Consider the following 20,786-nt stretch of genomic DNA (forward strand, 5'->3'; position numbering starts at 1 on the left):
CTTATGCCAGAAATTAAAGCATACTCAAAGTAAAGTTCTTAACAATTAGAAATAGACTACCAACCTTTCGCTCAACAATTTTATCAATTGCTGCATCTGCTTCCCTAAAGAATGAACAAGTGAATGTGGTTGGGCAATCAACTACAGCAATCTCTTTCAGAGATGGACAATGCACAGTACCACTGCCAGAACTGAAATTGATTAATCTAGGCAAGGATTCAAGAATAATGGAGTTTAGTTGAGGAAATCTAATCTCATCCATAGATTCTTCTGTGATGATTTCTTCAACCATAGCACAACTTTTCACTTCAAGCACTTGGAGTTGCTCAAGGCCACAGCAGATGGTAGGAGTAAATATATATCTCAAACTGCTACAATTGTAGATTTTGAGCAGTTTAAGGTTTCTGAGATCTAAAATTCCTTTGGGAATCTCAATCCACACAAGCCTCAACATTGGAAGATTTATCAATTTTAACTCACTCAACTTGAACAAATTCCCAAATGGTCCATCAAAGTTTGGCCATTCTAGGCCAAATACTTGTTCCACTGAATCACAATTTCTGACCTCAAGCTTTTCCAAATCATTTAGAATTGGCAGTAGATTGGATGGAACAACAATGGAGGAAAATGCAACCTCGTCTACTTCCAAGGAACTTAAATTGTAAAAGAAATTGACTGGAAGTTGGGTTTTCCATGCCTCTTTTAGTTGAGAAAATTCAGAGAGTTTCAAATGTTGTAGGCCACTGAATCCAACCTACCAAAGCAAAACAAGGAATTAATGATTATGTAAACAAAAATTACTTCAAGTACCTAACTATTATCTAGAGCAATGAACTTACCTTATCTGCATACAATTGTTTTATAGTGGAATTAAGATCCCCAACCCAACGCCACTTATCTCTTTCTTGTGTCAAATTTACTCTCTTTAGCCTTGGTGTGCTTATAGATCCTTGAGAAAAAACCTTCATTTTAGGGCACTGTGAGAGATCTACAACTTCTAAAGCTGGAAATTTTAATGTGCAACGTGCGGATGAACAGAAAGTTTCGAGGCTTTTTAAGCAGTGAAGTCTCAAAGTTGTTAATTTCCACAAAATAATCTCATTTTGGGATTGGAAATTATTTTTGTCGCTTGACACAATTTCTTCAATTGTATCGCTTTCTTCTATAATCATTGTGGCGAGATTGTGCATACTTTCAGCAGTAGAAGAAGATACTAAGCTTGACATTCCATTACACCTCCTCACACTCAGAGTCCTAAGATTTTGGAAAGTTGCAGAGGATGGTGCCAGATTAGTCAAACCATCGCAATCCCATATTTGAAGAGTTTCAAGATTCTGAAAAAATGGAGAATCTTGATTCCATATATGTCTAATATTAGGAATCGAAATCAGCTGTAAGCATCGGATCTGTGATAGAACTGGATCATGACCATGACCATGTTGCAGTAATTCTTTGAAATAACATCCTCTCAAAACAAGTTTTTCCAAATTTGGAAACTTCTGAAGAAGATTAAGTGGCAAATTCAAGAAAGAATAACGAAAGCTTTGCAGCTCAAGAAATTTTAGTTTGACAAAGAGATCCATTGGAAATTGGCTTTGTTGTATCATTGCAGCGTCCTGGTCATTTATTGTTAATCCCTCCAAATTGCCAATAATCTGTTAATCATTGAAAAGAAAAAGTAGTTAGATCGTGGCAAAACAATTGAGTGGGATGAAATCAAGAACGAAAGCTTTTATAAAATATAATAAAATGCAACAATAAAATTAATAATAGTAGTAAAAAAATTATATATTATAAATAGTATAATTAAAAAAATTAAAGTCTTTTTTGCACTTAGAAAAGAAAAGGATAGCATTACATGTAAGGGAATAAAATTTAGTTTTTAATTTCTTACAATGAAAATATTAATAAATTATTTTAACATATTGAGAATTAGAATTTTATAATATAATAAATTATGCAATGAGATTACGTTGATATATACATGCATTAAAGATAGGTTTGCTATTTTATTTTAAAATGCTCTTTTTTAATTTATTAAATAAAAAATCTATTATTAATAACGTTATAATCAAATACCATATAAATTTTAAAAAGAAATAAAATATATTAAAAAAGATTAACCTAAAACTTTTACAATTTAAATTAAAATAATAATAATATCTAAAAACTTATAAGTATTAAATGAAATAAAATAACTTAACTTTTAAGATTATAAATTATAAAATAATTCAATGAAGTATAATAAACAAACATGAATATTTTCTTTAAAAACTAACTAAAATATATTCTAAAGTTTTTTTAATAAAATTTAATAGCTTTCAAAATTAGTAATAGCAATTAAACCTAATTCTAATTAATTTATTGTTCTATATATTATAATTATTTAGAATTGTATTGCTTTAAATTAACATTTACAATATTATAATTATTAATTTTCTAGTTCTTATTTTCTTTTGTACTAAATACATGGTCTATACAAAATTATGATTTCAATATAGTTATATATTTACATGCAATTAAATATATAGTAATAAATAATATATTTATTTATCCATTAGATTAGTCTTATACTCTCGAATTCAAAAAATTCATTAGATTAGTCTTATACTCTCGAATTCAAAAAATTCAAACTCATAATAGGAGATTTTCAAAAGAAAAAAAATGCAATCTATTATTAGAAATTTATTTTTTTTATATGTATGTTTTATGTATTGTTTAAAAAATTTATACTTCAAACTTTATATTTAATTGTTTAGTAAAATTTAGTAAAATTATTCAAAATTGTAAATTTTGTTATAATTATATTCAACCTTAAAAAAAAATTTTATTAATACAATAAATTTAAAATTCTTAGCTATTTTATAATTTAATCTAAAATTTTAAACATTAATATAATTCAATTCAAAATTTCTAAAATGTATCATCTTTCACTTCCATCTATTTAGTATAATAAACTATAATAAAAAAAATTTTCTACTTTTTAGTTATGATTCTCCTAATTTTTTGAGTTTTGATCATATATACTAATACCTAAAATTTATAAAAATATAATTATTTAATCTTTATACACGCATACAATTTACACACATTTTAAATTTTTAAAAATAAAATAATTATATTTTATGATTTTAAAAATTAAATAGTTATATATATATTTTATAAAATTAAGATATTAAATAGTTTTAATCATTTTTTATACTCTCTTGGGTGCGATGTGTGGACAGCATAATTAACAATCGAGTTAATTATTTTTAGAATTAAATATATTAATTAATTACGATTAAATGAAAATTAATATTATTGGGCAAAATTATAACCACATATAAACATCAAATCAATTCATTCAAAATTTAAATATTTAAATTAAAATGCAAAATTAGCCAAATAAATGAAGTAGTGACACTTACCTCTCTAAATGAGAAAAGTGGTTGTGGAATTTGAAGTTTCAGTTCGTCCTCTTCCTTATCCTTGAGCATTTCTTGTATTTCTTGAGATTCAAAATTGAAAGTTTGCAGTTTTGTGCACAAAAACACATTTAAATCTTTTAGTTGTGGACATTCTAGAGTGTGCTTTCCTGAGTAAAAATACTTCAACTGATCTAATACCCAAAGGCTCATGGTCTTTAGCCCACGAAATGCAAACTTGGGAATAATAGCAAGTGCCTCTGCTCTTTCCTCCTTAGTAACGATTTCCTCCATTCCACAACCAATTATGCTTAGCAATTCAAGATGCGGTAGACATTGAGCTACTGAAAATGGGAAGAATTTTTTCAAATTTGGACAATCCCAAGCATTCAATGCACGTAGGTTATGAAAGGAGAGAATGCCATGAGGATCCCTATTCCATATTTGAATTAAGTTGGGAAGATTCCGAATTTCCAAAGTTCTCAATTGACTGTGCCTTACAACATGTACTTCTCTTTCTTTTATTATTGCTTGGAGATCAAACACCTCTTTCACTGAATCACAATGTCGTACAGTTAATGATTCTAGATTCACCAAGAACTTTTCCAACAATTTAGACGGAAAGATTTCCAGTAGCTGTTTTCCATTTAGCACCTTTAGCACTTTTAATCTACCAAAGGAATCTGCTAGGACTTTATCACACCATATCATCTTCAACATATGCATGTCCTCAACATGCAATTCCTCCAAATTAGGAAACCAAACCTAAAAATACAAACATTAGAGAAAAATATTTTAAACATGACATGAAGGAAGGATTGATAAAGATTAGAACCTTTTCATCGAAGAGAGCTGTGTTCACTTGTGTGGAGACAAATGCTTGCAAACGAGGACAATTCTCCATCTTCAACACTTTCAAGGAGGGACATTCAATTAACTTAGCTATGCAGAACCTTACAAGCTTGGGAAGACCTTTGAGCTTTAGAGAGTCTAATTTAGGTAATAATATTTTGCTCATCGTTTCTCCTTCTCCTGCTGCAAGTATTACTTCTTCCATAGATTTGCAGTCACATATCTCAAGCACTTTAAGCTGTGCAAGACTTCCAACAATAGAAGATGTGAATAGAAAGTTCAAATTCCCACACCCATCTACAATCAATGTTGTTAATTTTTCAATACTCGGAGACAATGCTTTATGTTGACAAGGCCATATCATTTCCACATTAATTCCAACCAACTTCATGTCTGCCAAATTAGGAAATCGAATCTGCAGGCACAATTTTTATTTCATGAGAAATATAATATTATCATTTAAAAGGAAGCCTGACAAAAGTAACAGAAGATTAGAGAATTAAAAAGCAAATTTCTTTAATGTCTAAAATATAGATAATTAACAAAACAAAAATAGAGAGTGGATGAAACCTTGTCGTTGAAAAGTGCCACCAGAACTTCCGCATCAGCTTCACATACAATTTCATTGGAGGCCGTAGTAGCTATTTCTTGATTTTGTGCTCGTTGGGATGTAGAATGCACCTTCACTTGGGAACAAAAGCTTGTAATTTGGGGTAGATTTTCCAACGTTAAGGATCGTAGTTGCGTCAACTCACATTCTTCATCATCTTCACCTTCCTTAGCTACTATCACTTGTATAATTTCGCAATTATTCACATTTACTTCTTCTAGCTTCTTAAGGACATTAAACATAGAAAATGAGAAGAGACTCCTCAATGCATTACAATTTTCTACCCTTAATTTTCTCAAATCGCTAAAAGATCCCACTGTATAAGGCCCTCGGTAAATCTTCTCCAAATTATTCAGATTGTGAAGAAATAATGACTCCAACTTGGGAAAAGCAGTGAAATAGTTCATTTTCATCCAGTCTATGATATATTGAATATCAAGGCTATTTTGAACATGAAGATGCTTTAACTCAGGAAAGCCTTGATCATCTAATTCATAGAGAACACTTCTCACGCCCTTCAAGTCGTCCAAATATAGACTTTCGGTTTTCATCAGCAACACTTTTACTCTCTCCAACAAGGCGCTTCTATTCAGCTTGAGTTTCAATGATCTTGAGGTCTCATACTCATTAGCCCAATCCCACCCATCTCCAATGAATACTCTAAAACTTTCCAATTTTTCAGAAAATATATCTTTAGGCATGATATTTGCATCTATGATATGTATATCTAGAGTGGACAATTTTGACAAAAGCTTCAATTCAGACAAGTTAGCTTTGTTGCTTCCTTCATCATGCCCTTCACCCTCCCATTGCACAAGGCTTCCCCCCAAGTATAATTCCTCCAATTGGGCTAGTGTTGATAGGACATTTGGCGGAATCACTTTAAGTCTTTGACATCTACTCAAATCCAAAAGTCGCAAACAAGTCAAATTTCTTACTTCATTCGGCAATCGAATAATTTTAGATCCCATCAAGCTGAGAACTTGTAGCTGTTTTAGCTCTCCAATTGCAGCTATGTCCTCCAAATCACAGAAATCCAAACATAATGTTTGGAGGTTCTCAAGAGATTGAAGTGACGAAGGCAGTGGTGACAAATTTATTTCCGTCAAATCCAAGACTTTGAGTTCTTTCATTTTACTGAATAAATTCCCTGAGATTTTAAGTGAGGGATCTTGATTGAACAACAAAAATGATTTGAGCTTTGGGCATTCAAATACTTCAGGGAGCTTAGGGATTTTGCAATATGGCAAAGAGATTGATGTGCACTGCTCAAAGAAGTCCTCGTTCGGCCATTTTTTCAACTCAATTTTATTTGCTGCAGTGAGCACTTGATGATGGTTGGATGCAAATGAGGCTGCAAAGTTGTGAACCACATCATGCAATTTGACTCGCTTACGGTCATCATCTTCAAGTAACAAACAAGACAGCTTTAGATCACTTATTACTTTAAGCAGTCTATTTCTTGTTGCTTCTACTGTGATGAGTTCATTATACAAGCCCAACCCCACTACATATTTCAACAAGTCTTGGATGAGCACAATAGGTCGGAGTTGTCCTAAAAGTAGGAACAAAGACTTCTCCTCATTTCTCAAATAGTTGTAACTCAACTCTAGGGCTGAGTAAATTATCTCTTCATATCCCTTGCCATCAAATTTTTTAAGACTTTCCAATGTATCCTTCCATTCAAACAACTGCTTGTTTTTCAATGCCGTCGCTACTGTCACAATTAAAATGGGCAAGCCTGCACATCTCTTTGCTACTTCCATAGCTATAGATTGTAAGTTGGAATCTTTAAGGTCTCCCACCTTCTTCTCAAATAGATTCCATGCCTCTTGATGCTCTAAAACTTCAAGCCTGAAATCTCTCTGTACACCCATTTCCGACAATACAGATCGCTTTCTGGACGTCATAAGTATCTTGCTTCCATTATGATCAGTGCCATAAGGAATTCCTATCTCATCTAGTTTGATTGCTGCCCATATATCATCAAGAATTATTAGAATTTTCTCTTCCTTTTTTATTCGCTCACTCAATCGAGCTGCTCGTACCGCAATAGAGACTGCACCAAGTTCGAAGTCTAGCCATTCTGCAATTTCTTGCTGAACACTTGTCAAAACCACACTGTGGGTGACAGTTGCTATAACCACCAATTTGAAGATTCCGAGTTCCCTGACCAGAGTGGCAATGTGTTTCACAAGTGTGGTTTTACCCACGCCTCCCATTCCGTACACTCCAATGAGATTGAAGTCAGCATCTTTTAAAGTATTCAAGATTTCATCTACAACAGAGGTTCTTGATTCAAAGGCTTCACACTCTTTGACTGCCACTATGCCCTGTGGTGGAGCACGGTAGGAAACTCTGGGAAAATTTCCCCCTTCTCGGGCTCCAACAATGATTGGTATTTCTTTACTGGCTTTTCGACTAATCTGGTGGCGCCTGATCAAATTTGGACACAATCCCATGAAGCACCTCCTTTTTCCTCCATCTTTATGTTGAAGAAGAATTTTATCTGCATCTTCAGCGACACTATCCACCTTAGCCAACCACTTCTGAACATCAGGTTCAATTTGTTCTAGTGGATTCCGCCCAGCCACCTCCACAGTGTGCTTAACCCTTTGTTTAGCATCACTGAGCTTTTGAACTTCTTCTTCGAGATTGTGGATGTTGGCACTGTAGTTGAATACATATTTGATCTGACGCACAACAGGATTAACCAACCGTTCGAAAACTTTGGATACAATGGGACCCACCACTAACTTTGCAATCTCCATTTGCTGCTTTTTTTTTTTTTTTTAGAGAATAACAGCTACAAGTTACTAGAATAAAACGAGAGGTGAAAATGAATAGAGTTGACTGCCTAAGATAAGCAAAGAAAATAAACAATTAACGGTCATACAAAATCAAATGTGCAATGTAAAACAAACTATTAAGTAATTTGCAAATAACAAGTAAGTAAAATGACAGAATAGAGATTTCTAGGTATACATTTTAAATAAAAACAACAAATAATGTGAGACAAATGAAAGGATTTTTTTTTTTTACTGAGAAAAAAGTTTTTAAAAAAAATTAATATTAAAATCAAATGCAAAACCCACTTTTTTTAATTGAGAAATAAAAAGCAAAAGAATCCTAAAATAAGTCTATCTTAAAAATGATACAAAGATACTATGGAATTGAGTGATAAAAATAAAGGAGATCTTGTTACCTTTAGCAATCAAAGAGAGACAGATCCAACAAGATGATCAGCTGATTACCACTAAAGAGAGACAACGTACATAATTGAAGAAACGGTATCAAAGCAAATTAATATGAAAAAAAAAAAACAAAGTATCAAAGAAACTGAGTAGTAAAAAAATAAAAGGAAAGTTGTTACCTTTAGCATTATCAAAGCATGTAAAGAGAGAGACAGATGGAGCAATATGATCAGTTGATTACTATTGAAAATAATTAAAAAAAAATGAAAAATAAAAACCGAACTGTAAAGTAATTTTTGCGAGTAAAGATTTCTGAGTACAGATTTTTAAATAAAAACATAATATAACGAGAGACACACAAAAAGAACCTCTTTTATCAGTAACAGATCTAAGGTAAAAGAAAATAAATAAATAACTGAGAAATAATAAAAAATCAAAAGGATTTTTTTTTTGCAAATCTACCATAAAAAATGACATAAAATGTAACCAAATAAATAAATAAAAAATCTGAATAAACAGACAAACATTAGCAAAGAAATTATGGAATTAAGTACTTCATTTAAAAGAAACTTGTTACCTTCAGCAGTTGAACAGCAATCGGAGTATGCAGAGCGGACAGAGAGCAAAATGATCGGTTGATTTCTACTGAGAATTAAAGCCAAATTGAATGCAGTGAGAAGCAGAAGAGCTAAGTCAAGAAGTTATAGTCAATATGCTGAGCTCAATTATCATATGGGCTCCACCCAATTGTTTCCTCAGTCCTTTTCCATGGAAAAAAATGGGTCCTATGTTTTTTTCTGTGGGTGTTTCTTCTATTACCACAAACAATAAATTAATGTAATTAATAGAGTAGGTATTTATATGAATCAGTCTTGTATTAAAGGTATTTATATTAAGCCTTGAAACTTATCTCGTCCAATGCACAGTATTTTTAAATAACTCAAATTAAAATAATATCATCCTAATTAATAAATTTCACTTACAAAATAATACATTTCATTGAATGATCATCAAATCAATTGTCAGGTCATCAGATTAATAAGTCTGTTATTAAATCCTCAATCGGTTAATCATTTAATCAACATTTCATAATTTATATTCTCCTACATTAATATTAAAATAATATATTGGTAAATTTTTAAATAGAAATTATTATTTAATTTTTATATTATAAAAATATTTATTTTAAAAAATATATTATAATATTTTTAATATTTTAAAATATTTATTAATTAATTTTAATCGTTAAATATAAAAAAATTTAAAATATTCTCTGAACAGAAAGTTAAACACAATTAAGGCTATATAAACATAATTAATTCATACTCCTATGAAAGTTTATTAAATTTGGATAAATCTTCCAACAAAAAAAAACTTGGACAAATCTAAGGTAAACTAGTAAAAAAGTAAAATGCTCTTTTGAAAAGAGGTTGACTACCACATCAGCAAAGCCCTTAACTGATGCAAGATACATAAGAAAAAAAAAATACTTCCTATTTATTTTGTCAGGCATATTAAAAAAAATATTTTTATCAATTTTTTTAATTATATCTATTTTAAAAATATTAATTTAATTAAATATTAAAAAATAATTTTGAAAATTTTTTAAAAAATAAAATAAAATTAAATAGATCTATAATAGTTAATAAATATATTATTATAATAAAAAAATAACAATAATTTTACAATAGCTAAAAAAAATATAAATAAAAATTATAGGATTGAAAAAATAAAAATGAAAAAAAATAACTAATATAAAGTATGATAGACACATCAGTAATATCTCATAAAAAAATAAAAGACTATTATCGAGAAATGCTAGCGAGAGTGAGCGGAATTAAATTTTAATCGAAATAACATATCGAATCGAAATAAATTTTTAATTTGATTTATTAAAAATTTGGTTCCCTTTACTTTTAAAAAAATAAATTAAACCAGTTTGATTCAATTTTGAAAAATGAAAATTCATTTTAACTGAACCAAATCACTCTATTATATACTCTTATATGTCTTTATAATTGATAAGTATATAGTGTGGTGGAAAATGTTCATTTTAGACATTCAAAGATCTTGACTTTTATGAAATCTTTGATGCTTAGGATTGTAATGTATCTTTTATTTTTTTCATTAACTTAATATCGGAGGATTTTAACCATTTATTTTAATTGGAATGATCCGAACTATATTTTTATTTTCATCGTCTTTCTCTTTTTTCTCTTCTCTAAATTCTCGATCTCTGATAACTTAATATTTTTCTTCCTTTGTCGCCTCTCTCCCTCTCACCATCACTCTCCCTCTCACTGCCTCTCTCCCTCTAGACCGTCGCTCTTTTCTATTGTCCTTGCCCGCTGCTCTCCCTCATTTGTTACTCTCCTCTTGACCAACGTTGTTTTATCAGGGGTTTCAAAGCCAGACGCAAATTCATCCTGTTCTCCCCTTATCCTTCATTTTGCTATCATTGTCGCACTCTTTTGGTCCTTCATTCATCTTCATATCCCCTTATCCTTTATTTTGCTATTATTGTCGCACTCTTTTAATTCTTCATTCATCTTCATATGTAATTTTGAATCTGAGTTCTTGTGATCTTGATTTATAATAAATTTATTGAATTTTTATTACATTTGTAACAAAAATGAACATTTGTAATTCTTAATTTGTAATTATTTAGATCTTTGAAATTTTATATTTGATTTGTTAGTTGCTGGTTGCATTTTCTGAATTTGATAATTTCTTAAGTACGATTATTTCAGTTCAATGAAGAGACCGAATAATCAAACTGAATTGAACAAAAAAAGTTTAATTTGATTCAATTCAGTTATTTATTTTGATTAGTTTGATTCGATTTATAAAATTTTAATAATTCGATTCAATTTTTTTAATTCAGTTTAATTTTAAAGTAAACTAACTGAATATTCAGCTCTAGTCAATTAAGGTGATTGTTCAACATTCTATCTCTTATTAGTTGAAATGTATAATAATTAATAATTAATTGAGTTGAGAAAAAATAATAATAAATATATTTCAACCAATAAAATGGAAAGCGGTAAATAATTACATAAGTGACTGTTGCTAATATTTTTTTTAGGGATAATTATAAAAAACTGTTTTGTGGTTTGAAAATAAAATTCTACATTTTAATTTATAATAAAATTATCTTGTACTTTCATGCACTTAACAAAGTGAGATTTTTCATTAATACCATTAAATTTCACTGATAAATTATAATTTACTTATTATTATTTAATGAAACTTATATTTTAATTCTTGTATTTTTAAATTTATTCTATTAAGTTTTGTATGATTAATAAAATAATTTTTTAATTCTTATATTTTTAAATTTATTCTATTAAATTTTATTTGATTAATAATTTTTTTACTAATACCGTTAAATATCGCTAATAAATTATAATTTACTTTTTATGATTTAACGAAAGCTATATTTTAATAACGATTGGTTTTTACTTTTTTGTCACCATCTTCTTGCCCTAATTATAGTGAAGCAAATTCAACATAACTTTCTTTTTAACAAAAAATGGTATGCCGTTTTTTTAAAAGAAAAGAAAAATAGATAAAACTCAATTATTATAAACAGCTTTATTTTCTACAAACAATCACTTTAGTTGTAAAGATTATAAAGGCTAATTTTACCGCTCTTACAATAATTATTTGCATCTTATTGTTTGTAGCCTAATGGTGAAGGCTATGTAAATTACAAATAATAATTATAATAGCAAAAAAATTTAAGCTTTCTCAGTTTTAATATATTTTTGTTGGAAAATCATAAATTTTTCATGATTAAAATAATTAAATTATACAATTAAATATTGATCTTATATCACATAGTTCATTTATAATAACTTATTTTCTGCCAACCATACATATAATTCAAAATTTAAAAATTATATAGAATTGCAGTATGTTCTATAAGAATTTAAATACCTGAATATTTTCATATTTCACGATAGATGCTTTTTTTATTCCACACAAATACAGGAGGTCATCTGAGATATACAGGAGGTAGTCCGATATCCACGACAAAATAGTCTATTAGAAAAATAAATTAAGGGCAAACTTTTTATTTTTCCATCAAACTGTTTGGATAAAGGATAGTTTTTTGAGAAAAAAAAAAGAGCAGAATTTTTGTTTTTAGAGAGCATTGAGCAAGATTTCTCCATCGTTATTCAAAGAGCAGTAAATAAAATTACAATTAACAGCCTTTAATTACCCCATTCACGGCAAAATATAATTATTACAAAAATTAGGGTATAATTACAAGATATATAAAGTTTAAGTTTTTTATTATTTTTCTTAATTTTTTTGAATTAATTATAATATTTATTTATTTATTTTTAATTTTTAGATTGATTTTATTATTGTGATATTTCTTACTTATAACTCTAATGAGATAGAGTTATAAGATACTCTTTTGTGAAAGATATATTTCTTTACGGATAGAAAATTATAAAGGATAGATTTTTTATTCATGTATTATTCCTAAAATTAAATAAGAATGAAAGAGTCTTAAAAGTATAGTTAATAGATTATTTGACTTTATTTAGTTGAAAATAAAATTTTGTCTATTATAGTGAGGAGCTTTTTTATTGTAGAAAAAATTTTACCCAATTATGAAAAAGGACTTTTACCCATTGTGATGTGACGCACTTTTATAGTGCATAATATAATTATAATAAATACGTGGAGTTATTCCTAAATTGCAGACTGACTGAGAGTGAATAACAAATATATTTACTATGATTAATTTTCAGTGAATGATTGATTGCGTATAATTGGATTGATAGATATGCTTTTATTATGAATAATAAAAAATGGATGCCGGTGCATGTAGTCCTATGTAGGGGCAGTACTACATTAAAATTTTATATTTTTCTTTTAATTATTAATAAATTACACTTTAATATTTAAATTTAATATGACTAACAGATTGATTTCTATATATTTTAAATTAAATATTTAAATCTTTCTATAATTAGTAGATCCAAACTTTAATCCTTCTATCGATTTCTTGCGGTTGAAAGCGTGAAAATATTTTTATTATCATTTTTAAAAAATAAATAATAATTTAGTGCTTAAATTTTAATATAATTAATAGATTGATTCATATATTTTTACAATTAAATACATAAATTTTTATATAATTAGTCTGTCCAAATTTTATTTATTCTATTTATTATTTGTCGCATAAAAATATAAAAATATCTTTATTATCCCTTTTAAAATTAAAACCATAAAAGATTTAGAAAAATATCTTTATTATCCTTTTAAAAATATCTTTATTATCCACTCTTTATTTTATCTTATGCTCAAAATAGAAAAAAAAAAAAGCATGTCTCCTTTTTTTGTTACTACTATTTCAAAATAATTTAAATTTTTTATTTTAATTTAAATGTAAAATTTTAATTATGAAAAATTAATTTTTTGATAATATTATTTTTAAAAATAAAAAAATTACAATTTTATCTTTAAATATTATCATTATTTACAAATTAATCTTATATTTTTCTAAACTCATTAAAACATTCCTTATTTTTGTTCGATTAATAATTTAATCCTTTCATTTAATTTCAATTTACTTTCCATTAAAAAATTTGATCAAATAATAGAGAAAAAGTTGAAAACCTAAAATTGTCTTCTCTCACCAACTCTCAGCAATTTTTCTCTCTTTCCTAAGTTCCAAATTGGTAGTTAACGGCTATTAATTTTGATCAATATTGTTAGAAACATGTTTAAAAAAATCTTGAATTATTCTCATTTTAATGAAATATATCTCAAATTATAAAAAATTAATTAATACATAGTATACTAATTATTTAAATTTATCTATATTATTAAGTTAAATAATTAAATTTAATAGAAACATCTCATTATTTTCTAGTCAATATTTTAAATTAATATTTTAATATAATTATAAAAAAAATTTTAATTTTACCAATTTGAACAATTATTACTCTAAACTTTATTTTTTTTCTTAATAAATATCCAAAATTTGTTTTAATTTTGTTAGGTTTAATTTTTTAATTTTGATTCAATTTATTTATAATTTTAAATGATATATTTTATGAATAGATAACTTACTTCCTAACACTTTTTGCATTGATAATATAATTTATGTATCATTATAGATTATGAATATTAATGATGTTACCTCTAAAAAATCAAGAATCACATTTTCCTTATCTAGAAAAGCAATATCTTACGTAAAGAAGCCATTTCACGATCTATCTTTGACATGACTTTTGTGTTTGGCATCACCTCTGTGTTGATAATTCAATATTCTCTAACATTCTTCTATACATCATCCAAAATATTCAAGGACAACAATGTCAAGATTAAGAAGAGAATACATGTAATGTAAGTATTCTAAGAAGTGAGAATTTGATTAGCTAACACATACATACTATTTTTGCAAACAATTGTTGTACATACTAATAAAATCTATATGATAAAATTAAAATAACAATTAATTTAATTTATCGAAAATAGCTACTTTTAGTCTAATTTATAACTTATTTATTTTCTTCTAATAATCTCAATCATTTTGAGTTAATTAAATTGATATTAGCCTTTTAACTATTATATTAAAATTAAAAAAAAATTAAATTTGAGTATATTTATAAATTAAAATTTAGAATATAATTATTAAAATTAAAAAGTTTAAATTTTATTTTACATCCAATTATTTTTTTGAATTATACTAAACTATTAATTTATGGTATTAATTAATATGATGATCTATTATTTTCGTTAAATTTAATAATATGATATATATAAATTTAAGTAGGAATATATATATATATATATTAAAACACGAATGGATTAAAATTATTTGCTATTATCTCTTATTGATAAATGTAATTAATTCAATAGTCATAAATTCAAAAGAAAAAAAAAAGGAAAAGAAAAGAAGAGAAGGAAAAAAAAATTATGAGTCCATTATCATAAAAGAAAAGAAGAAAGGTTATGGCAAGTGCAGAGGTCTATTACAGTGGGCTCTACTGTAATAAATTTTTTGTTAATTTTATTTTTTAAATATTATAAAAAAATTAAATACAAAGAGATTAATTAGTAAATTTTTTAAAAATTTAAGAAATTAATTAATAAATTTTTTAAAATTATAAAAATTAAATAGTAAAATATATAATGATAAAAATTAATAAAAGAATTAATTTATAAATTTTTTAAAATATTTAAAATATTTTAATATATTTTTTAAAATTAAAAAATAAACCAATTAATTTCTTTATATCACTAAGTAGCAATTTTTTATTTAATAATTATCATTACTCTTGCCACGCTTTTAAAATGTGGTAAGAGTAGTATTATTTTATATAATAATAATATTATTAAATATATATATATAATATATAAAAATAAAAATTAAATATACTATTCTTACCGGACGTTTGAAGTACTGTATGGACAATATTTTATGTATATAATATTTAAAAACTTAAAACTTACAATCTTTTTAGTTACCAAATAATTTAGCCTTTAAATTTTTATTTTATTAATAAAATAATTATTATATTAAAAATTGCATATTTAATTTGCAGTATAATCTACTATATAAATTTTAAATCCATAACCTTTAATTCTCTAATATTTAATTTATATCAAAATATTTTATAATAATTTTATATTAAATATTTTTTAAATATATTAAATTAATAATTTTAATACAAATAAATAAATTAATTTTAAAAATTTATATACGTCTTTATTAAATTTGTAGATGTATGAAATTAAAAGTAATACAAATACAAATACTTAAATAAATTACTTATATTAATATGATTGAAAAAAATACTTAATGCAATAATGATATAAAATATGAAACAAGTTAGTTTTTAAAGTTGCATATCATTAATAAAATAATTATTTTGTTAAATGTTAATGTTAGACTATAATAATTTTATTTTTTTTATAGTTTTAATATTTATAATAATTTATTTTTTTCAATTCAAATTAATTTTTTCGATTAATAGTTAACTAAATAAAATTTTAAAACTTAAATTATTTACTAACTAAAAAATATAGAGTTGATGAGGTTAAAAAATAGAGTTGTACTATGATTAGTTAGACCTGCAGGAAAGAGAGCGTGAGATGGTGGGTGCCCATGACAGCCACTCTGATACTCAAGTTAGTATATTGGATGATAAAGTGAGTATAATGAATTGTTTAGAACTTGAGTAGTATGAGATAATAGCTTATCTTTTCTGTGATTTTTCTCCTTTTATACTGTAAGAAAATAGAGATAAATATAACATTTTCCTGATAATCTAGCGACGATGTGGCCGGCTGCTTGATAAGAGATATTGTCAGCGAATAGGTCGGTAATTCCGCGATTACAGGCGTAATAGAGATACAGTGGACTCTTGTAATATCTTTAAACTCATAGTTAGAGTAGTGACATCACTAGGTATGGGTTAAGTTATTTCACTATTGGAGCAAGTGGCATTAGGGAGAGGTACTAGCTTACCCCGGGTTATTTAACGGAAGTGCTATCATAACTCTAAACGTCTAATAACTGAATCATAGAAAACTCAAATAAAGAAACATATATATTCAGAAATAAAGTAGACAGTATGATTAGCGAGTCGGAAACGAGTCCCATAATTAGAGCAGTGACATCACCAGGTATGGGTTAGGCTATTTCACTATTAGAGCAAGTGGCATTAGGGGAGGTGCTAGCTTACCCCGAGCTATTTAGGGGAAGTGCTATCATAACTCTAAACTGCTAATAATTGAATTATAGAAAACTCAAATAAAGAAACAGACATATTCATAAATAAAGTAGACAGTATGATTAGCGAGTCGGAAACGAGTCACTTTCAGAAGGTGCTTAAGGTTTTCTTGACGTACTTGTTTGAGGTGTTTATTAAAATCCGTCATACTTACTTAAGTGAAAAGGACTTCTAAAGACTAAAAAATAATTTAGTAGGTCAATCTATGAACATCGAAAGTTTGAAAACTAAATTGAAACATGGTAAAGAGTTTAGTAGGTTAAAGTGTGAATATGGAAAGTTTAAAGATAAAATTTAGTTTAGTCCTTCATATTTTTTACCTCTTCACCTAAACCCTCCATGTGTCACCTAGCTATGCATGAAAGAAATGACAAAGCAAATGAAAGATGGGTTGTCTTCTTCAACCCACCTTATGGTCGTAGCTTACACCATTGAAAAACCAAAATCTTGTTTTGTCTTTCTTCCATCATATCCAAGCCAAACTCTCACCAAATCAACTTTTTTTTTAAACAAAAATTCACCCTAAGATCAAGAGTTAAAGAAAGAGCCATATATTGAAACAATTGAAAAAGAAAAGTTTAGGATTCCATATGCACCAAGCTTGAAAATCATAGGTGAGTTTAGAAATATGCAGGAAATAGCATCTTCTCGTTTCTTTATGCATGAATTTGAATTATAAAGTTTTAATTTTCAATTTCTTCAAATCCTTCCCTAAGATATAAATTTACCTAGGTGAAGGAACATCAAAAGGAAAGGAGATAGCTAGAGAGTAGAAGTGGAAAAGAAAGAGAAATTCAAGAAAGGAGCTACCGGCACAATATTTGATAATTCATCCAATATTTGTTTTAATTTAGTGTAGTATGTTGTCACCGAGAGATTCTTTTGAAAGATTATTGCTATCCTCTGCTTAATTTGATAAATCATCAACCGGTTGAAATAGTCGGGCCCAAACCGGCTCAAATAACTTTTGGATCCACTTTTCACTTGACCCAAAATAATTAACCCAAGTTGTTTAGTAGTTTCGTGCTAACTATTATATACAATTCCAATTTTCTATAATCGGACTGTGGGACGGAAGCTCCAAGCAGGCAGCTGACCATTACAACATGCGTTTGTGTGAATGACTTGATTCCTGAAGAGGATACTATTATGGTCTTCGAGGAGTAGTTAAAGGCGAGTCTTCGATTTTCCATAGATCCATTTTTTGTTGATGTCTTACGGTTCCATAAGCTTTCAGTTGCGTAGTTGCATTCTAATAGTTGGAGAATCTTGGTGGCTTTTCGGTTCGTCTATCTTTTGTACTAGTTGGGTACCCACAAAAATGTAGGTTTCTGATTTTTTATTCGACGCAAATGCCAGATGATGTTCGACCGGATATCTTCTTCATTAAACTGGTAAAAAAAAATAAGTTTTTTGTCCTCCAACATCTGACGTCTAGGGGTTTTGGGCGCCTCAACACGAACTGAAACCTGTGGGTGGAACTGAGGAAGGATCAGGTCTAGTTGAGGAGGGATAAGGACAAGGCTTTAGCTTTCCTTTTGACGAAGGTTGCGTCCCTTCAAAAGATGGATATCAGCAAGGCAGTGAGGAACACCATTCTGTCTTGTCAGAGTCTTTTCTTGATTGATAAGAACTTGTAGATGAGGTAAGTGAGTATCGATCCCACAGAAATCTTAATTCTGTTTAATTTAGATGATCAATTGGAATAGAAGAATGGTTTAATACAAAAAAATAAGAAGAAGAAAATTTTTTATGAAAATGATTTTGCCTTGGACAAGCCAATAAAAATAAACTTAAAAGAAAAAAAAATAATGCAATTGAAAATTGAGAAACAAATAATTAATTAAAACTTTCTGCTGAAAGTAATCAAATTGAGGTGTTTTGCAGTCTACCATTAGTTAGAAAAATAATTCATATTATTAACTATTTTTTGGTTATAGTAGTTAAATACACAAATCTCACCAATTCTTTTTTATGAATAAATTAATCCGCTTCGCATTTAAATTAATTCCTAATTAATTAACAACCCCAACACACGTATAGATTTAATTAGTCAACTGCATTAAGAGAGAAGAACTCAAACTTGATCAATAAAAATACGCGATTTATTTAAATAAAATCTATCAATTTCTTAACATAAACTAATATGTTAATTACTACTTGTTATTAATTCAATTAAATAATTACAGATTTAATTAAATTAATTAACTGTATGTTGTTTTTCCAAGAGATTCAATAGATCTCTTGAATTCTCAAGAAAATAACAATGGAAGTGGTATTCCTCAAAATCAGAAATTAACAGAAAATAGAAATAAGATTAAGAGAATTAAAGTATATAACCTCACAACTTAAAGAGTTGTCTCCGACTGGGAAGTGGGAGATGTCGCCACACTGGAGAGAGAGAAGGAGATATCGCTGACCGGAGAGAGAGAAGATTTATCGTCAACTGGAGAGAGAAAGGAGACGTTGCCGGTGCCGACTGAACTGCCGGCACTCGTCAAGTGAAGTGGGGGAGAGATGCGTTGACTGGGAAGTGGGAGATATCTCCGACTGGAGAGAGAAGGAGATATCGCTGACTGGGGAGAGGAAGCAGATGTCGTCGGTGCCGATTGAGCTGTCGGCAGTCGTCAGTGAAGTGGGGGAGAGGCGTCGATGGGAAATTATGGGAAGGGAAGGGGGGAGAGAGACGCCGAGAGAGAGAAGCTCGAGTAAAATGAGAAAATGAATTTGGGATAAGGAATTAGGGTTAGTATAGCTAAACGAGTTCGGGTAACGGGTATCCGATCACCTAATCCCGAACACTACCCGAATCCGAGACGGGTAAAATTTTTCAAACCCGAATCCGCCCAAATCCGTTTTGTAAATACCCAAATCCGTCTTAATAGGGTTTGGGCGGATCGGGTACCTGTGAAAACCCGCCCGCCTGCCATCCCTAATCCTCAACTTCACAAACTAAATCAATTAAATTTCTCTTGGTTGTGGTGGTGTAGTTTTTCTTTTTAGTTTAATCGAGTTTGTTTTTTTTTTGTTTTAATAGGAGATCTTCTTTGCCTCTTTCGAGTCCGAGAATATCTTTTCTTAATTCGACAATAAATTGCCCTCTCCACTTGTAAGTATATATATTTTCAAAGGTAACATATTTAACTAATTGGCTAATAATTGGTTGTGGCGGTGTTATCCACGCTAATCCTTAGATGCATGCATAGTATTGATTGAATTCGGAACTCCCCTTGTGGCAATGGTGATTAATTTGAATTTTTTGGTTGATTCTTCATCTCCTGTCCTCCATTTTGGTTGTCTATGACTGTCTTAACTACAATAGGGAGTAAATCTTACTCCTTTTTTTTTTTTTTTTTTTTTTTTTTTTTTTTTTTTTTTTTTTTTTTTTTTTTTTACTTCCGGTGACGTAGATAATGCTTGGACGACCGGATTTGTCTAGAGAAGTTAATGTTGGAGCTACCAAATTGAAATTGGGTCTTTCTGCAAAATGGATGTTAAGAGTTTTCAGTACATGAGCTTTATTTGTATGGTTCTATCAATATGTAAGTCTCAATTTAATTTAACTTTTAACTAAAAATAATTATTTTACCCTCTAAAAACCATAATAAAATTATAATAATTAAAAAAAAGAAAAACAATGGAGAAAAAGGGGCGGCATCAAGAGAGAAAAGAAGGAGAGAGGTAAAATATGATGTTCTAGATTTAACTCTAGAAGCTTTTATATAAATACAAAAAATTAAAATTTAATAATTTAAAATAAAATTTACTACTCTTATTTTATTTTTATTCTAGTTTAATTGATTTTAATTTAATTTAATTCAATTTGAAATTAATATTTATCCCTACTTAGTTGGCTGTTGAGCTGATCTTATCCAACTTGTACTGAGAATTAAAGCCAAATTGAATACACTCTGAAGCAGAAGAGCAAGTCAAGAAGTTATAGCTCAATTATCATATGGGC

The 20,786-nt window shown here is 28.2% G+C and overlaps 1 protein-coding gene across 7 annotated transcripts in view; it reads right to left on the minus strand.

Annotated features, from left to right (window-relative positions):
* LOC122722173 overlaps nt 1-8,175 on the minus strand; it is a 30,776-nt gene extending 22,601 nt beyond the window's left edge. For all 7 annotated transcript variants that reach the window (XR_006349098.1, XR_006349096.1, XM_043952224.1 and 4 more), the window contains exons 1-6: nt 8,075-8,175; nt 4,830-7,726; nt 4,243-4,674; nt 3,411-4,172; nt 840-1,655; nt 65-754 (exon numbers count right to left, since the gene is read on the minus strand). Coding sequence is in view for 5 of the 7 variants with exons in the window: in XM_043952224.1 (XP_043808159.1) it covers nt 65-754; nt 840-1,655; nt 3,411-4,172; nt 4,243-4,674; nt 4,830-7,640 (5,511 nt within the window). In the remaining 2 variants the exon portion in view is untranslated. The remainder of the gene's footprint in view (nt 1-64; nt 755-839; nt 1,656-3,410; nt 4,173-4,242; nt 4,675-4,829; nt 7,727-8,074) is intronic.
* Nucleotides 8,176-20,786: the final 12,611 nt, after the last annotated feature.

Source organism: Manihot esculenta, chromosome 2 (assembly GCF_001659605.2).
Source record: "Manihot esculenta cultivar AM560-2 chromosome 2, M.esculenta_v8, whole genome shotgun sequence".
Classification (NCBI taxonomy): Eukaryota; Viridiplantae; Streptophyta; class Magnoliopsida; order Malpighiales; family Euphorbiaceae; genus Manihot; species Manihot esculenta.